Consider the following 20,059-nt stretch of genomic DNA (forward strand, 5'->3'; position numbering starts at 1 on the left):
AAATGCCACTGCTTACACTTCCCTCTCCGAGCTTTCCAACCCTGTGAGGGAGTTCTGTTAGACAGTGGTTGCCCGGGTGAGTCTGCCAAATCCTTCAGGAGAAAATCTGGAAAGTGAATAAGAATAGGAGAGCTTACGGTGTGGAACATTTTCAAGCAAGCTAGAACTATGTTTTTGTGAAATCGTTTTGGAAGAGAAACCGCTAACTTCCTGGTTTAAGTATAGGAATGTATTTAGGCTGTAAATTAGCAGAGCGAAAGCATTTTGTTATCATTTATTATGATCTAAAAATTTTGTCCCTGTGCAGAAGCAGGTAACTGGGAAGCTAAGTCTCATATCTGGCTCTGCTGCACACTCTGTGACCCCGGGCCTGCTTCCCCATTCGTACAAAGAGATATTTGAAATAATCTAAGGGTCTTTGTAGTGCATACACCTTCTGTGATCTCATGCCCCGTGGAACAGTCAGCTCCCAGAGCCGCACCTTTCCACAGGCTCCCTGAATGGGAAGTGAGGCATAGGAAATGGCTCTCCCTCTTCCTTGAAGGTGGCCCACTTGGGATGACACGTGGTCGGCATTGTCGTGTGGTGGGGTGCTGCCTTTCTCTGAGAGGCGGGCTCCCTGGCCCCGGGGTTGTCCAGGCTGGCCAGATGATGGGAGGAGGGGATGCTGGTGGGGGGTGCTCTGGAGGCTCAGCAGCGTTCAGTGGCATGCTTTGCGGGTGCAGAGCAAGGGGCTGGGTGGTGAAGGCGCCTGTGTCTAGATTGTCCCTTACAGCTGTGCGTGTGTGCCGGAGCCAGCAGCATGGTCCGTTCACTTAGTCCCACGCTAACCAGGAGTCTTCAGTGGCACTGTCCTCTCTGTAGTGTGTGTTCACCCTGGCCTGGCTGGGGGGCGGCGGTTGAGCACTCAGCTTCTTGCCAACTTGTCTGATCTATCTTCTGTGCTGTCTCGTGTTCCCTTGCAGTGTAACCAGATCCACCACGGCCTTCGTTCTGGCATTGTCGTCCTCGGCAATGGGAAAGGTATCATCCGGAACAATCAAATCTTTTCAAATAAGGAGGCTGGCATTTATATCCTGTACCATGGAAATCCAGTCGTGAGGTATGTGTGCTGTACCTAGGCCATCCTCACCCGTGGTCCCTTCTTTTCTCTCTGATCTCTCTCTTTCCTGCTCCCTGGCTTTCCTCCATTTGAAAACATTTCTGTTTATGAACACGGCTGTCTAGGAGAACAAGCAAAGACCAGACTCCAACCTCATCCCACTGTAGTAACACAAGTGTTTTCGTTTGCATTCCCTTCCAGTTCATGGTGTAGCCATTCCATTCAGCAGACAGTACTGAGCACCCCTGATAATGATAACGAAGGTGCCCCCCTCCCCCAAAGCTTACTCTAGCGTGGGGGACACGTGGGACCAGAAATAACTCTAAGATAGAGATGGCATAAAGGTTTGAGCTTTCAGACCGACAAGTCTGTTGGGTTGAAAGTGGCCACCTAGGATGTTCTGTTAAGATCTGGCCTCAGCACGGAAGCATGCTGTGACCGAGCTGTAGGTGTGAGGGGCAGGGGCACCGCCGGCGCCAGGGAGCTGCCGTCCGAGCTCTCGCATGTGGCAGACTGTGACAGATGCTATCGAGGGAATCCTTCTACCTGGGGATGTGGGATGGCCTCGTTTCCAGGAGGGCACGAGAGTTGGACTCTGAAATATGGGTAGCACATGGACCATCACGGAAATGGGGAGTGGACATTCCTACTAAAGGAAACCACACAAGCAAAGGCAGCAGAGACCAGATTCAGGGCTTAGCTAACTGTCCACTGTGGCTTGAGAACGTGTCTGACACGATGTGTTAGGTCTTGCTCTAGGAAAATAACTGGCTCAGGTGTGCAGCAAATACTTTCCGAAGTGGGTTTTTTCCCCGTTGATTATTCCATACGCATTCTTCCATATTGTTGCATGGACTCCATCAGTTTTGGAAAGTTTCAGAACATTCCATTGTTCTGACATTCCATTATTTTTTGGACCAGTCCTAGTACTGTTAGGCAGCTATTTCACTGCTGTTACAGCAGCTTGCTGAAAACAGTTAGTGGTCCCAGAGCCCTTTTTCCATCATTGCATTATTGAAGAGTGTGTGTTTGTCCGTGTGTTATTCCTTTAATACACATTTAAGTGTTTACTCTCTATGTAAGGGGACAGTGACGTAGTGTGTAAGAAGTAAGGGGATAGTGACGTAGTGTGTAAGAACAGCCTCTCCTCCATAGAATTTAGTCTCAAGCTGAAGACAGACGTACGAATGACCAGGAGGAGAGACTCACCAAAATGGGTGCTTCACTAGGCCTTCGTGTAAGTTCCAGAGGAAGCGGCACGATTCCAGCTGGGCGAGTCAGGGAAAGGCATGAGGGGAGCTGACACTGAGCTGTGGGTAAGTCAGATTTTGTGGCCAGGAAGATGGTATTCTGGGCCCAGCGGCAGTGAACTTCAGCGTGTGTCCTGGAAAAATGGGAACAAATGTGTGTCTTCCACAAGATGTCAGGGGGGTGAGTAGATCAGCCTACAAAGCAGGCTCCTCCTGGAACACAGAACCTCAGATATCAAGTAGGATATGCAGCATAATGGCTCTCCAGATCCATCCATTTCCTGATCCGTGGAGCCCATGAACATGGGATCTTATGTGGTAAAAGAGAGGTTGCAGATGTGTTCATCAAGGACCTTGAAATTGGAAGAGTATCATGGATTATCCAGGTGGGCCCAGTGTAATCCTCAGGATCCCTAGAGGGAAGCAGGAGAATGAGCTGGGAGGAGGAAATGTGACAACAGAAGCAGAAGTCAGAGGGATGAGGCTAGAGGCCAAGAAAGCTGGAAAAGATAAGAAATGGATTCCCCTAGACCTTCCAGAAGGAACACATGTGTGCTGATACCTTGATTTAGCCCTGTAGGACCCATTTTGGACTTCTGACCTCCTAAACAAGAAAGTAATAAATTGGTGTTGTTTTAAGGCACTACGTTTGTGGTAATTTGTTATAGCAGCCCTACACCAATCTGGGAGGTTTGGACTTGACCTTGTGGGTGCTGGTAACAGTTGAAGAATTTTGAGTAAGGACTGGTTATAGTCAGATTGGTGTCCTGGTTTTTAAGACAGAATCTGTGTGAGGGGCGCCTGGCTGGCGCGGGTGGTGGGAGAGTGTGATCTCAGCCTTGCAGCTGTGAGCTCCAGCCCCACCCTGGTTATAGAGAGCACTTACAAGTAAAAATGAGAACTTTTAAAAAATAACAACAAGAACAACAGAATCTTTTTGAGAGAATACATTTTTTTTTTGTGATAGAAGGTGTGGGCCTGGGGGAGGGTACAGAATCAAGTTTGCGATCCCTGAAGTGGCCTGGATAAGGCGAACTACAGGAGTTTCTTTGCCTGTGAAAGTTGTGAGAGTTGTGTAACCTCTTGTGTTTCTCTTTTTGCTTTGGCTGCAAGGAAGCTCAGGGCTCAGAAGGGCTCATCCTCAGTACATATCCCATCCTTGGTTCTTAGAACAATCATCTGTCCCCTTTTCCTAAACATTTTCTGATACCTCTTTTATCTTTATTTTGTCCTCCCTGTGTACACACACAGACCTGTTTCTCCAAGTGGCCATGGGGTCTTTCTGAAGGTAAGCGAGAGTTATAGTGAGAACCCACTGCCCGTGCATTTGCTTCTAAGGCACAGCTTGCAGAAATATGGATGAGGCGTGCCCTAGCCTAGGGATAGTCTCTGACCATGAATTCCAGAAGCCCACAGTAACCGTCTGCTGATTGAATTGTAACCAGATCAAAGCACACTCCAGATCTAAGGGCAAAAATGGCGATGTTTTTAGCAGAGGATTTCACTTGTTCAACTCAAATGCATGGTGTGGGCATAGTTGACATTTGGCTTACCCAGCATCAACATAATTTGCTGGGATTTTTCCCCAAGGACATAAACCATTTGGACTCTGCCCTAAGAAATGGAAAGCTTAGCTAAATCTACTCAGTGAAGTTCTGTGGGGTGCCAGGCCCTGTATCAGGCTCTAAAGAGCCAGGTAAATTCTTGGACCTAAATCCTTCAGCCACATGTCGGGAGTTGGGAGGGTTACCTCCCAAGACAGGAGGCAGCTACCCTTCCAGGAAGAAAGGAGATCACAGCATTCCTGTCAGTAAAAATAACAAAGAGCAAATGTGTATTCTCCAGGGATAACCCAACTGTGCTGATGTCTGGGTGTGACTGGCCTTATTTTAATAGACAGGGAACTCAAGTTGCAGAGACTGGGAAGCAGTGCATGTCCTTCAGATGCTTGGGTTTTTCATTCACAAGGCCTTTCCGTGGCAGTGAGGGCTGTGTGTTTCTCGGAGCAGGAGCGTGTTTTCCTATATCTTCCTCATGTGGCTAACCCAGCCCATGAGATTTCATGTTGGTTACACATTATCTGTTATTCTTCCCCCCCCCCCACATTGTCCAGTATTCTTAAAACCCCATTTTAAAAAATTCTCCTTTTCTTCTTTTAAGGCATGTCATCATTTTATGTTGTCATTTGGTGCATAGAGGTGGTGGTTAAGGTAACGGAAAAGGTCATGAGTAGCTGTTGGATACAAACAGAAGATGGTAGGGTCACTATACGCAGAGAACAGATTCAGGCTTTGGACACAAATCATGCCCAGAGAAGCTTAACACAGTCTCCTAGTCTTGACACTACCACAACTTGTCGCCTGTGCACCACAATGACCTGTGTTTCAATTGGTGTTTTTATGTGAGCGATAGTCAGGAGAGGCCATAGAAACCTGAATATCGTTGTGCTCGTATAGCCTAGTTGTAAGTTTAGTTCCGGATCAGGTTGTCTCTAGGATAACTGATGATTTTTTAAATGCCTGGCTTTTAGGACTTGAGAAAATGCTTTATGCCCCCGTGGACTTGAGTCATCTGGGGAAAGCCACAAAAGAAACAAGTCACCTTAGGGTTGCCTGGGTGGCTCAGTCAGTTAAGCCTCTGCCTTCGGCTCAGATCATGATCCCAGGGTCCTGGGATCGAGTCCCGCATTGCGCTCTCCGCTCAGCGGGGAGCCTGCTTCTCTCTCTCACTCTGCCTGCCACTCTGCCTACTTGTGCTCTCTCTCTCTGTCAAACAAATAAATAAAACCTTTAAAAAAAGAGAAGTCACCTTGGGCAGGCATTGGTTTTGACACATGACATTGGTCTGGCCTTACTCTCTTTTTCTTCTTCCATTTTAGCGGGAACCACATTTTCAAGGGCCGTGCAGCTGGCATAGCAGTGAATGAGAATGGCAAAGGCCTCATCACAGGTAGGAGTGGGAACTGCCTAGAGCTGTGGCCAGCTGAGCAACCAGCAGCCAAGCCAACATCCCTGGCCTTGCCCCCAGCTAGTCCTTCTTCTTGACAGACTGGCCGCCGCCTCTGAATAGTGAACAAGCAGTCTGGGACTCGGGACGCTGGCCCCATGCACTGGCCCCACTTGTCCCAGGGAGGGGGTGTCTGTCTGCTCTTTGCCAAGCCCACTGCTTATAGGATCTCCCTGGATGGCTCACATAACACTGTCAGAAACACTTAGGACACACAGACCAAACCCCTCCTCTTGTCTTTTCTATGGACTTGTGCCTGCTCTGGAACCCCAGACCCATTTCCCCTTGCCGGGCTAACTCTTCCCATCCTTCAGGTCTCAGCCTAAATGTCCCTTCCTCAGGGAAGCCTGCCCTGCCCTCCTGTTGCACACACAGACACTCACTGTACCCAGCAGGCATGCTCTGTAGGACATCTTACTTTCTTTGTGGTCTGTGTAAGGTCAGTCTCCTCTCCTGTACGGCAGCAAATTCTCTATGACCAGGATCAGGTCTGTGTGGTACATGACCGTAGGCTCCGCACAGAGCATAGGCATACCTGGGGCATAAGAGACTGGTCCAGTGAATCCCTCTGACTGCACCCACATGTCCGTCATTCATCAGACATTTATTGAGCACACACTGTATGCAGGAGCTGGAGATACAGCAGTGAACAAAACAGAATCTATGAAACTGCTGCCTTGGGTTCCTGCTGTCAGGAACTGACATTTTAGGAGGGGAAAACAAACAAAACCACACACATACACACACAAAAGAAACATATCTGGGTGATAAGTGCTTTAGAGATTAAATGATTATAATTAACTTTATTATATATTTACATAAATCTATTTTATATATTTTATTATTTATAAATATATAATATGTAAACTATGTGTAATTTATTGAAATTAATTAAAATAAGGTGATAGAGGGACTATGTGGGTATTTAAGATTGTGTGGTCAGGGCAGGCCTGAGCTGAGAAGGTGACATGTGAGCCAGACCTGAGTGATGGGATAAAGCCTGGGAAGAGAGTCAGAATTCCATGCAGGGCTGCCTGTGGAACACCGTCAGCACACCTGGGGAGCAGGAAGATCACTCGTGTGACTGGGTATGGTGAAAGGGGCAAGGGGTGGGATGGGGTCACAGAGGCAGGAAGGGACCAGTCACACAGGGTCTCCTGAGCCATTGCACTCCAGTCCCAAGAGCCTGAGAGTCTGCCCAGCCATCGTGCCAGGGGCATCAAGGTCCCAGCACAAGCCCCCCGACTAGTGACTCCCAGAGAAGTGGTGGATGAGGAGAGGAGAGGAAAGCTGTGGTCAGTCCAGAGCTGAGGCTGGGAAGGACCAGCTCGTGCCTCCCCAGGCTGGTCGGGGAAATGGCTGGCGTCTGCCTCAGCCCTCCCAGAAACAGCCCCCAGGACAGGCAACCCTGCCTGGCCTTGGTCCAGGGACTCTAAAGCCAGTTTATTTTTAGTCATTGGTCCTGAAGGCCACTGGATACAATGGAACCTAGAGATATAAGAGAGCACAAGATAGTTACAGACCTTGCCCTTGAGGAAAGCCAATAGCTCTCAGGTCCCTGAAGAGTCAAACACCAGGCAAGATTCGGAGCGGTGACTGCTGACAGTGCAGCCTGGGTGTCCTGGCTCAGAAGGTCCTTTCTCTCACATGTCCCCGTCTTCCTGGCCAGTGTGGGTGGCCCTTGGTCTTGATCCTCTCTTCTGCCTCTCCATAGAAAATGTCATCCGTGAGAACCAGTGGGGAGGCGTAGACATTCGCCGCGGAGGAGTCCCGGTCCTCAGGAGCAACCTCATCTGCTTTGGCTACTCAGACGGTGTGGTCGTGGGGGATGAAGGCAAAGGACTGATAGAAGGAAACACCATCTATGGTGAGGCACGTACCCAGGGGGTGGGGTCTGCGGTCCGGCCCAGACAGGGAGGCAGGAAGCCCAGGTTCCATCTCTAGCTAGTGGGTCCTGAGAAAGTCTCTGCCTGTCCCTGGGCCTCAAAGATGCCCTGAAGGACAGTGTCAGTTTCAGGCCACAGACACACAGCCCCTCTCAGAATGCAGAAGCCTCTCCTAAGCCCCCTTGTGACGCATCGGGTCAGCCAAGCAGGGAGCTTCATCGTGGTTTAAAATAGCAAAAGGTGGGGGTTGTGTGAGGACAGGGCCAAGTAGGCTCTGACACGTGGGCATCTACCTCTTACCTTTGTTCTACTCCCGAGAACTAGAAATCTAATGGAGAACTAGGATAGCCCTGGAAAGGAAACTGTTCTCACTCATGCTGTGCCTTTGAGCAAACCTTACTCTCTGGACTGCATCTAATAGTCACGAGAGCTGGCGTGGGTTCTCGGCTAGGTGCTTTGGCTGCACGTTCCGTCGTCGTGACTGCCTGCTGAGGTAGATACAGTTATTAACCCCATTTTAAAGATGAGGAAACTGAGACACAGAGAGGCTCAGTAACCCGCTCAAGGTTACGCAGCTAGGAAGGGGTAGGGTTGGGACTCAGACGGAGGCCACCTCCGTCTCTCTGCAGGACAGGGTTGTGCTGGATGAACTCTGAGGATCCTTTGGCGCTGGCCATCTGGGTTTGTGTCTTCCCACCTGGAAGTGTGGCCTACACAGTTCTCAGAGCACTTTTTTTTAAAGCTTTTTTTTATTTATTTGACAGAGATCACAAGTAAGCAGAGAGTCAGGCAGGGGGGAGGGCAGGGAGAAGCAGGCTCTCTGCTGAGCAGAGAGCCCGATACGGGGCTCGATCCTAGGACCCTGGGATCATGACCTGAGCCAAAGCAGAGGCTTTAACCCACTGAGCCACCCAGGTGCCCCAAGCACTTTTAAACCCTATGGAATGATCCTGGTTGTGAAACTGACCTGATTGTTATTCCTCTTGTATGAAGGAGAGGCCTCCAGCCATAAAGAAGCTTGTCTGAGGCCGTTAGCACATCAGGGCCTCCGTCTCCCAGGCCAGTACTTCTCCCGTCGGGGAGACACTGGGTGCTGCCTCTCTGTGGCTCAGTGTCCGTGACCAGCTCCTTTCCCTGTCCTAGCTAATAAGGGCTGTGGCGTGTGGATGATGTCATCCAGCCTGCCCCACGTCACCAGCAACCACGTCAGCTACAATGGCCTGTATGGAGTGGCAGTGTTTAGCCAGAAGGATGGTTCTGGGGAGTTCCCTGGAGGGCACGGGGCGCAGGAGAACTTCAGCGAGGACGGAGATGCCGTCCTTTGGGAGACAGAGCTGGAGAAGGATGACGACCCACTGCGCCGTCCGGTCACCACAGCTCTTGTTGAGTCTAACAGTATTAATCACAATGGAGGTGAGTGCCTGCCTGCTCCGGAGCCTTCCGTGCTCCCATCGCCTGCCTTAGGAGGCGCTCTTCTCGTTTTGTGGTCTACTTTCAGCCACTCCCCCAGCCCTTCCCTAAACGTAAATCCATTCTGTCCTGACCCCAGCCCCGCGTAGCTCATGCTGTTTATCTTCCCTGAAATTCCCTTTCCCCTTATCCACACACCCCAAAGAACTTGAAGTTCAAAGCCCACTCTGAATGTGCCCTCTGTCCTGACCCTCATCTCTCATCCCGCTGGCACTTACAGGTCCTGGGAGGGGATCTGTTTCTGTGGCTGTTTCAACTCTGACAGGCTCTGAATGTGAGACAAGGAGCCAAACCCCACTCCTGTCAGCACCCCTGCCCCACCGAATCCCACACCCGGCATCATGTTTCTAATCCGTTCTGAGATACATTATCCACATTTTAACATCTAAGGACATGCATTTGCAGTTGATGGCGTATCATGGTTTTTCGATTTTTCTTTCTTATATCGAGAATAAGTGTGTTTTAAATCCACTGGTTATCTTAAACTGGATAAAAACTGATAAATACTGTGTTTATTGAGTTGAGGGGAGAAAAGAAGCATCTGAAGTTGATCTAAGTCCAGGGTCCCCAAACCTGGCTGATCGTCAGGACTACTGTGGCAGCTGATGGAGGCAGTCTTGTTAAAAGGAGGCTCCTGGGCACTGGCGAGCTCTCGCCCTGGGACTAGCATAGGGCAAGGAGAGTGGGAGCCAACCGAAAATGAGTTCTGTCCCCTCCCAGTTCAGGGCTTTCTCCATGTGGCCCTGCTGTCTGTAGGACAGGCAAAGCCACATAAATTCACAGACCCTTGATTTATGTTCGCCCTTCCCACCAGGCCAGGAGAAGCAGCAGGCACTGGCACCAAGAGGCTGGAACTTGCAGACTCCCAGCCCATTGTGGCCCCTGTTGGCCTGCACTGCTGGTGTCTCTTGCTCTTGTGGTGTGCAGATGTCACCCCTGGGGAGTCCTCTCCTCATCATCCCCGGATCCCCCTGCCCTGCTGTCTCTTCCTGACCAAGTCATGTGGCTCTACACCTGCTGAGTTTTATACTTTTTTTTTCCTAAAAGTATGTAGTGTCTCTAAGTATATACAACCCCAAACACTATGCTCTTTCCAAAATTTCTAACATATTTTAGATATTTAGCTCATAAATTTTTCTATTCAAAAATTATGGAATTTCCCTTGTGAAGGAAATGTCCCAAAACAAAACTGAGCAACTGTCCAGCTGGTAGCTCTGTGTGGAGGTGGAATGGGCAGATGTAACAGGTGGTGAGCACCCCGTCACAGGAGGTATGCACAGCAGTAAGATGGTGACACGGGACCCATGTGAGCAGAGAAGGAGAGCCTGGGTCTCATGAGCCCCTGAGCTCAGGGAGTCTTGTGTCACCCTTCCCTGTTTACTGAGCACTTAGTTCAGAAGGAACAGAGCTTCCTTGATGTTCCTGGGTTTCCTCCTACTCAGTTTATCTTACATCTTGAAAGATGGAACTCCCAAGGGCTGGTTCTGAGTGTGGGTGCCTCTTCTTCCTCACCTCTCTCCCGGGGTGCACAATTGCATGGAGGTTTTTCCTGACTGGTGTTGTCAGGGCTGACCCTACTCCCGACCCCTCTACCCGTAGCCTCAGGCCTCTACGTCCAGAGCAGTGAGGCGCTGCACGTCCTCACCAACGTGATCCATGCTAATGGGGACAGAGGTATCACAGTGGCTCAGAGTAGCCAGCTCACCCGCGTAGCCAACAACAGCATCTCCTGCAACCGCCAGAGTGGGGTCAAGGTCGAGGCCCAGTGCAAGGTGGAGCTCCGGGGCAATGGTATCTATGACAACAGAGGCCATGGCATCATCACCAAGGGTGACAGCAGCGTCGTCATTGAAAATGACATCATTGGCAACCGGGGCAGCGGGCTGCAGCTCTTGCCCAGGTCCGACACAAAGGTGTGTATGTGTACGTGTGTCTGACTCATGGTGGCAGCACAGGGCTCAACCATAGGACAGCCCTCACACTCTGTCCACTGAGAAACCCAAAGCACTCGGCACCATCAGGGACATCCTTCCTCCTGCCCAGACACAAGTGGGTCTTCCCACGGGAGGGGGCAGGTGGACTGAGCCCTGAAGGAGGGACAGGAGGTACCAGCAGAGAGCCGGGGTGGGGCTGCCACTGGGGGCATCTTGTGGTCTCCAGGTCAGTTTTAGAGCTCTTTCAGCCCTCCCACTAACAGAACTGCCTCCCACAGGACTGAGTATGCAGTAGGTGCTTAATGAGGAGAGCCTATGTGCACACTATTCCCTGCATACCCTTCTTCCCTTCTCTCCTCAGTCCTGCACCTGGGCTATCACTTCCTTCAGGAAGCTTCCCCTAATTCCCCCAGGCTGTCTGAGGTACCCCTTTTCTGGACGTCAGGGGTGCTTATGCCCACCCCCACCTCACAGAGCACTTCCCACAGTGCTTTGCACCTGCTCTTCTGCCTGTCTCCCCCAGAATTGTCTGCAAAGCACTGCGCTGGGTGCTAGGGTTTCAGTGTTGAGCCGGACCAACTCAGTCCCTGCACTCGTGAAATTACCATCCCAAAGCCTTTTTTTTTTTTTTTTTTTTTTTTTTGGCTCTGCAGCTTCTTGAGTAGTGGCTTAGGCAAGGAGGAAAGAATTCCTTGGCTCTACATCTGAAAACTGTGGAAGCAGAGGAAGGGGGGTTGGGGGAGACACGCTGGGCCTCAGGTTGCCAATGGTCCTTGCCTCTGGTACAACCTCCCCTCTGTGCCAGGCCTTTGCATGTTGTTCCTTCTTTCTGGAACAGCTGTCCCCTGCTCTACATCTGGTAAGCTCCCGCAGCTTACCTGTTACCCCCTTCAGAAAGCCTTCCCTGATTCTCCCCACTTGATCTCGATCGCCATCCCTGAGCTCCCATGGAGCAGTGCTGCCCCAGCATGCTCTTACCACTCTGTTTTAGAACTGCTGTTTCCCTTACCTGGCCCCCTCACCAGTCGGGGAGTCCCCAAGGTGTGACAAGCTCTGACGGTCTCTCCCAGGTAATCAAGAACCGGATCCATTCGTTCCGGGCCTACGGCATTGCAGTGCGGGGCCGCGCCAAGGCCCTGGTGCAGGAGAACATCATCTTCCAGGGCAAGACCAGCAAGACCATCTTTCAGCAGATCTCCAACAACAGGGACTGTGTCCTGCAAAACAACAAGTTCTTGGTGTTCAAGAAAAAGTAAGTGTCTGCCGTCTGCTGGAACCACCCATCTTCCAGAACCACAGTTAGGTCACAGGAGGAGCCAGGCCCCGTGACTGTGGCAGCCCCTGCTCCCCGCAGTCCAACCAGCTCTTGGCCCTGGTCGGGTTATTCAGGCCGGTGCTGAGGCCCTGTACCTGCCTCCCTGGGAGGGAAGAGGCTTTAAGAGTCTGGGGTCTGGGTGTGCAGATCTCAGCTCTGCCAGTCACTGGCTGTAGAACCTTGGGCAAGTTACTCGGCACCTGGAGCCTTAATAAAACCAGTTATGGAACACCTGGGTGGCTCAGTGGGTTAAAGCCTCTACCTTCACTCAGGTCATGATCCCAGGGTCCTGGGATCGAGCCCCGCGTCGGGCTCTCTGCTCAGCAGGGAGCCTACTTCCCTCTCTCTCTCTGCCTGCCTCTCTGCCTACCTGTGATCTCTGTCAAATAAATAAAATCTTTAAAAAAAAAAAATGCAGTTAGCAGTGTCTGCAGTGTAGCACCGAATTGCGAGAAACTCAGGTCACATGACCCGGGCAGCTGGAGGCAGTCCCGAAATGCTAACTGCTGTCACTGCTGCTGTCACTTGTTAATACCTCTGCCTCGGTGTAGCACAGTGACTTCACCCTCTTCTGCCCCAACCTTCCTTGCCCTTCCCTGTCCCCCATTTCAGTGACCTCACCATCCCTCTGTTCTGGCAGCAAAACCTCTGCGACCAACTTCTCCCTAACATCTCAGTTCAGTCAGTCAGTTACTAGGTCTCCTCCTCTTCCCAACTGCCATCACCCCGACCTGTGGCCCTGCTGCCAGGGGTGCTGTCGCACTGGTCTGTGGGTGGACTGTGTTCCGCTTGCTTCGCTGCCGTACTGGTTCACAAGGCGGCCATTGCTGTAGGCCTCACTCCTGCACGCTGATGGCCCTGTCCTGTGGCGCCAGCTTCCTGCCTTGTGTCCCTGCCCTGCCTCCGTGGGCTGTCCTGTGCATCCTGCCAGGTTATGCTGTCCGCTCTGGTCCTGCCACGTCCATGGTCAGAAACCTCTGATGGAGCCTTTTTTTCTCTGTTCCTTTTTTAATTATACACTTTCTGTAAAAATAGTTTTTGAGGAAACATCATATATGTATGTTTTATAGATTCATAACTTGTGATGTAGGAAAAAAATAGAAATTCTAATCTTCTTTACCTACATCCCAGCAGATCATATTGCGGACTCCTTGAGGTCTGCTTCCTCCTGGCCCTTTGGGGAACCCCAGGATACAGAAATGCAGAGCTGTCAGCCGGCCATTATCCCCCAGGCACTGTTGGGCTCTAATTTTCCTTTCCAGGCTCCCTGGCTGCGACCACACTCCGATGCCAGCAGTTCTTGGAGCACACCTGCAGGCTTCTCGCTCACCCACAGCAGCCAGCTTCCAGCTCTCCACGCCTTTACAGTCCTGCTCATTGCAACATCGTCATAAAAATGCACAGAAGGCATTGCCACTGGCTAAAGCAAATACGATATGGTGTTAAGAGGTTGTTCCTTGTAACTCAGATGACAGGAAGCCCTGAGCAAAGCTTTCCCTGACCCTTCATAATCTCCATAAGAACTTGGGGGACTGGAAACTCACCAGCTTCTGTCCCCTGTAGATTTGCAGGCTCCACAATGTCGTGTAAAAAAAATCATACAGTACATGGTCTTTCTGGTCTGGCTTCTCTCACTTACCCTAGTGTACCTGACATGTGCCTATGGTGTCACATGTCCCTCTCTGTTGCCAGGTGGCATTCCATTATGCGGCTGTGCCACGCCGTGTGTCCGCTCACCAGCTGGAGGGGTGTGTAAGCAGTTCGGGGTGATTAGGAATAAAGCTTCTGTGTACATGCATGTCATACATTTGGGCGGGGTTTGGTATGAAAGAGAAGTCATTGATGTTCTCTACATCCTGACAGATGGGGAAATTCAGGCTTCTAGAGGGAACTGCTCCAAGCTTTTGTGCAGAATTGCAAGTATAGCTGGAACTAGAATCCAGGACTTTTGTCCCTTAGCGTCACCCTTGTGTCCCACCACCTACACCTGGATCCAGTGATCCTGAACCAGAGGTGAGATTGTGTGGGGCATTCAGCAAACGACCCAGACCCTCAGTTCATGGACTGTCCTTTTGCACCTCCAGGTCTGACACGTGGCGTCTAGTGAACCCACCGGCACGGCCTCACCTTGAGAGCTCTCTCCGAGGTCCCTCTGCAGCCCACAGTGGGCAGAAGGGGACAGCCATGGCAACTAGGATCACAGCCCGCGTGGAAGGTGGTTACCACAGCAACCGCAGCGTCTTCTGCACCATTCTGTAAGGACAGGAGCCATGGAGTGGGGTGGCCGGAGGGCTGTCCAGACTCCCAGAGCAGCAACCCCATACCCTGCGCTCGGGCTCCGATGGGTGTTCGGCTGAGCTGAGAGGTAAAGGCAACGTTGGGATGGAAGAAGCAGCATCTGAGGGACTCCTGGCCCCCTCTCGGTCCTCCTACTCACCGTACCCCAGAGAAAACAGGCTTCCAGACTTCCTGGGGACTGAGAAAAAGAAACAGATTGGTGGGCTTCCTGTCACTCGAGCTCTCATAGAGGTGATGAAGGGTTGGGGAAAACTGATACTAAAGCTTCGGTCACGTCTTTCTGTGTGACTGACAGAGAAGTGTGGTTTTACACACCAAACCCTGACTCGAGTCAGGGAAGAGCAGATTGACTCCTGAGGGAGGAGGTGAGCCTAGTGAGGTGGAAGGAGCCCTAGAATTGTCCCCTTTCCCGGGCCTCTCTTGATCCCTGCTGGGCCACACCCTCCCGGCTGTCTGCAGAGGCTGCAGGAGTTGAACTTGAACTGTGAGGGGGAGGGAGCCTCTCTGGAAGAGCTGCCCCAGAGATGACAAGGGACATGCTAAAAACACAGGCTTCCTTTGAGCAGCCCAGGCACTGCGCTGGGCGGGGCGGGGACGGGACGCAGGAGACTCCACTCTGCCCTCAGGGAGCTCCCACACTCGGGGATGCTGGCTCAGGGCTTGCCGTGCAAGGGTTTGGGTCCTGCGCACCCCCGCACCGGCTGCCCCTCTTGGCCCCACACTGGTGGAGACGGAGGTGTCCAGGGCCCCTCTTCTGTATCCGTGTTCTTACATGGATAACTGTCTGCCTTTACTGACCCCACTACGGTTCCCCACTCTGTGCCTTGGCCCACACACTGTCCTCTTCTTGGCATGCTCTTCTCGTCATCTGCACATGTCACGTCCTGCCTAGTCTTTGAGGTTTAGCGGAGACATTGCCTCCACAGAGCTCCCCTCCCTGCAGTGACCATGCTCTTCCCCCACTGAGGCTCTGTTGCCCTTTCTTTGCCCTCCTCTCAGGTACTGAGCACTTTCTGCCTTGCTTCGGGGTTTTCTAAGTCCATCCCTGTCCCACCTACCTGCCTGTAAACTCCCAGAGAGTAGAATCAGGGTTCCCAGTCCAGGGTTGGGTTAGGGTCAGTAGCTTGAGGGAGGGGAGGAAGGGCCTCCCAAAGGGCTTTACGGAACCATACTGTGAATGTGTGAGGGTTCCAGAGCCAGGTGGGCTCAGAGGGAACCTGCATGAGGACTGGGACTGAATGCAGGACTGGCTCAGCGGGAACAACCCCCCTCCCACTTGGCCTTTCATGCGGGGCCTTCACCAGCCTGCTGGGGGGGCGCTGTTGTGCACCTTGCCAGTGGCTTCCCAGGCTGGTTCTTCCAGGCCCTCGGTGCTGCTTTCCTGAGTGGGGGGGGGGGGGGGGGGGTGGCGGGGGGGGGGTGGCTGGAGGGAGCCAGAAGCACCGGCTTCCCCCTGAGGACTGTGGGCACATGAGCACCGACCCCCCACTGTCCCAGCACGGTCCTTTGCACTTCTCTGGTGGCCCTAATGTGAGTCGCTGTACAAAATGCTGCCTTTGTTATTTTGTAATGACTCTTCTGTGAACTTATGCTTATGAAAATCTCTGCAACCAAAATAAAGTTCTATATTTTAAAAGAAGCCCTCTCAGGGGACTTTTCTTGGTCTGGGTACGTGCTAGAGTTCCTGGGCGGCTGGGTGCAGGCACCTGCTCGGCCTTCCCGAGGCGCTGCTCCTGTGTCTGAAGGAGACAGAGGCCCACAGTCTCCTGTCCCTTCAGCTTGTGCCCATGCTTCTGGGTCCCAGGATCTGGATGGCCACGTGTCAGGGATCACACTGCAGTCCCCCACCCGCCGTGGGCTGTGTGGAGATGAGCAGAAACAGTACCTGGAGGAGAGGACTTCACAGCGTACAGAACGTTCTGAGATCATGAACTTGTTTTTCCCATATCTGCATGCCATCTAAGAAGAAAGGCAGTACTTAATATTTTTCTTCAAATCCTCTTTTTAAATTGTTTTTTAGAAGAATTTTGGATTTACAGAACAAGTGAGCAGATAGCAAGTGAGCAGATAGGTAGTCCAGAGTCCCCGTATTACCCTCCCCCACCCTGCATTTCCCTGCTTTACCATCTTACAGTCTCATGTGGTGTCTGTCAAAATCAACCAATATGGACTCGTTATTACCTGAAGTTAAAGTACTTGTTCCCTAATGTCCTTTTCCCATCCAGGATCCTAGCCAAGAATTTCTTTGCTGAACTAAAAAGAAATGTTTACATCACTATTAAATGCAAAGTTACTGTTTTCTAATACACATATAAAACAATTAAAATGAAAATGTAATCCACAAGCAAATAAACCTTTGTGGAGGGCAACTGCCTTCAGCTCCAGTCGTGATCCTGGAGTTTCGGGATCGAGTCCAGCATCAGGCTCCCAGCTCCGCGGGGAGTCTGTCCTCCCTCTGACCTTCTCTCTCACTCTCTCTCAATAAGTAAGTAAAATCTTAACAGAAACCTGGCAAGCCAGAAAGGGCTGGCAAGACATATTCAGGGCACTAAGTGAGAAGAACATGCAGCCAAGAATACTTCATCCAGCAAGGCTGACATTCAAAATGCATGGAGATGTAAAGAGCTTCCAAGACTGGCAAGGTTTAAAAGAGTATGTGACCACCAAGCTGGCACTGCAAGAAATATTAAGGCAGGGGAGTTCTATAAAAGAAGAATCCAAGAGTGACCAAGGACAGAAATTTACAGAGACAATCTATAGAAACAAGGACTTCACAGGCAACATGACACCAGTAAAAACTTATCTCTCAATAATCACTCTCACTGTGAATAGCCTAAATGCTCCCGTGAAGCGGCACAGGGTCGCAGACTGGATAAAACGACAGGACCCGTCCATATGCTGTCTACAAGAGACCCATTTGGAACTAAAGTTACATCCAAACTGAAAGTAAAGGGATGGAGAAGCATCTTTCATGTCAACAGGCCTCAAAAGAAAGCTGGGGTAGCGATTCTCATATCAGACAAATTAGATTTTAAGCTAAAGACTGTAGTCAGATATACAGAAGGACACTACGTCATTCTTAATTGACTATCCACCAAGAAGATCTAACAATTGTAAATAATGGGAGCAGCCAACTACATAAGCCAACTGTTAATCAAAATAGTCATATTGATATGAATACATTAATTGTAGGAGATCTTAACACATCAGTAACAGATCATCCAAGCAGAAAATCAATCTATAAGTAAATAAAATTAAAAAAAAAAAAAAAACCCTCCATGGAAACCAGACATTTGGGGGAAATATGTTACTGCCTAACCAGCAAAACCTCGTGTATTTTGATGCATTGAAATATCAAATATCGGGGCGCCTGGGTGGCTCACTTGGGTTAAAGCCTCTGCCTTCGGCTCAGGTCATGATCCCAGGGTCCTGGGATCGAGCACATTGGGCTCCCTGCTCAGTGGGGAGCCTGCTTCCCCCTCTCTCTGCCTGCCTCTCTGCCTACTTGTGATCTCTGTGTGTCAAATAAATAAAATCTTTCAAAAAAAAATCAAATATCAACAGCATGCCAAATGCCGACTGGGTGAGGTCATTGCCCTATTTTTTTATAGAAAGAACTAAGGCTCTGAATGGTAATGCTTGCTAAGGCCCAGCAGGAAAAAGTACACTGCCGAATGTTCAGAGCTTATAGGCAGGAGAGGGGTGGATAGGGCTATTAGCTAAAGCTTTGGCAACAAAAAAAAGAACAGCAGAGACACACATGGTGCCAACTCCTCCCAAGCGATTTGGTGGTGGGACACCCATCTTTGCTCTTCCGTGGGGCAGGGGGGCGGGGAGAGCAGTGTGGGAGTGAGCCTGCCCTGCAGCAGCCTGCACGAGTGGGCAGGGCTGGCCATCCCACGCAGCAGCCCACACCTGCCCAAAAGAACCTGTTCTAATTTTTTTGTCCCCTCAAGTGAGCCAAAATCTATCTCCCTGGCTAAACCCTACCCATATTTCAGGATCTTACTTCATTATCAGTCCGTTCCTGATCCCTTCAAATCTCAGTAGTCCGCCCCTCCCCACGTTACCCCATGATGGCACTGAACTCTCCATACTGCAAAAATCGGTTGATTTGTCTGATCCCCTACCCCATGCCCTGTGAAATCAAGCCCTATTGACCCTCTACGCCCAGCACACACCAAGACTCACTAAGTGTTGGATATGTGGGTAGATGGATGAATGAATGGAGGGATGGATGAAGAAATAAACCCACCCCCACTCCCAGCGTCTCTACCTTCTGGAGCCTCTGGAGGACCGTCTTCTCTGCGTGCCTGCTGGGGCTGCCCGGCTCCTGGCCTCCTCTCGTATGTGCCACTGTGCAGACCATCGACCGCCCTGGTTATTGCTCGAGACCCACTCCGGTGCTTTGGCTGTGTCTGGGAGAGCCCGAAGGTGGAGTGGAGGAGTCCTGTCCTGCATCTCAGGATGGATCTCCCAGCTCTCTGGGTAGCAATTACAGATCTGAAGATAGGATTCTCCAAGGGTACTGTGTTTCCCTAGGTCATCTGCTTTCAGACTGCGGTAATAAGGGTCCCCCTCCACTGGGTTGTCCCAGGTGAAGGCTTAACCCTGGCCCAGTGCCTAGTAGGTCTCAGCTGCCCCCTACACACACCCAAACCGCTTAAACTGTGGCTTCCCTGGCCTTTCCTGCTGGCCAATCAGGCCCAGACATTGATGCCTACTGGTGTGAGTGTACAAGCACAACAAAGAGCAACACAGCTTCGTCCAGGTCTCCAAATCCTGTTGAGGCCCCTACCCAAGTGGCCCAAGGAGGTCCTGAGTACAGGGTGTGGTAGACATGGTGTGGCCAGACTAGACACGAGCCAGCATTGTGTCTTAGAATAGCACATGACCCTACCTGGTCCTCAGCATCCTGGGGCCCATTCCTTCCAACATAAAGAAAGCCTCTTCTCCAAATGGTACCTCATAGTAGGCTCCCATGGGCCCTGATAGACCTGTTCCAGCCCTAAGCAGTTTCTCCTGATTCGAACATGCTCATCCCATTAGCTCTTTCTCCCTTATCCAGAATTTTGCAAGGTGCAATTACGGCCATGGGGCTCCAGAACCAACCCACCGTGATTAGCATTGGTTTTTTTTTTTTTTTTTAAATATTTTATTTATTTATTTGACAGAGAGAGATCACAAGCAGGCAGAGAGGCAGGCAGAGAGAGAGGAGGAAGCAGGCTCCCTGCCGAGCAGAGGAGCCCGATGTGGGACTCGATCCCAGGACCCTGAGATCACGACCTGAGCCGAAGGCAGCGGCTTAACCCACTGAGCCACCCAGGCGCCCATGTGATTAGCATTGTTTTTAAGTGAAGTTGAGCCTAGCATGGCCCTCCTGGTGCAGTCTCAGCAACTCACAACAACACAGCTGTCAGCATCTGCTTTGAACACTATTCTTGCCTGAGCGCGGCTAAAGATCCTGTCTAATTGTCAGGATGGTGTTTCACTTCCTGGTTTTGACCCATCGTTCGTGTTATCTTTTTGGCTTCCTTGGCTAGAAGGCTGATTCCAGGGTTAAAGCAGGAAAAGTAGAAGATGGCTGGAAAATCTTGGGCCAGAAAGTAAGGACCCTCAAAATGATGGGGTTACAGGAGCTAGTTTGAAGGAACTAAGAATGGCCAAGTGTGGTACAATCTGAACATCAAACTAAATAATAGTACCAACGTTCATAAACTAAAATGAGAATCTAAGTCTATCTTGATCACTGAATGAACAAAAACTATTTTAACAGGAGAGAAAAGAAGGTTTCCTCT

At 50.9% G+C, this 20,059-nt stretch overlaps 1 protein-coding gene across 2 annotated transcripts in view; it reads left to right on the top strand.

The window, feature by feature from the left end:
- Window positions 1-15,897, top strand: part of FBXO10 (F-box protein 10) — a 57,092-nt gene extending 41,195 nt beyond the window's left edge. For both annotated transcript variants that reach the window (XM_046023763.1, XM_046023762.1), the window contains exons 5-11: window positions 966-1,102; window positions 5,231-5,301; window positions 7,073-7,225; window positions 8,388-8,657; window positions 10,314-10,627; window positions 11,719-11,900; window positions 14,048-15,897. In XM_046023763.1, coding sequence (XP_045879719.1) covers window positions 966-1,102; window positions 5,231-5,301; window positions 7,073-7,225; window positions 8,388-8,657; window positions 10,314-10,627; window positions 11,719-11,900; window positions 14,048-14,222 — 1,302 coding nt within the window. In that variant the 3' untranslated portion in view covers window positions 14,223-15,897. The remainder of the gene's footprint in view (window positions 1-965; window positions 1,103-5,230; window positions 5,302-7,072; window positions 7,226-8,387; window positions 8,658-10,313; window positions 10,628-11,718; window positions 11,901-14,047) is intronic.
- Window positions 15,898-20,059: the final 4,162 nt, after the last annotated feature.

This window comes from Meles meles, chromosome 11, assembly GCF_922984935.1.
Source record: "Meles meles chromosome 11, mMelMel3.1 paternal haplotype, whole genome shotgun sequence".
Classification (NCBI taxonomy): Eukaryota; Metazoa; Chordata; class Mammalia; order Carnivora; family Mustelidae; genus Meles; species Meles meles.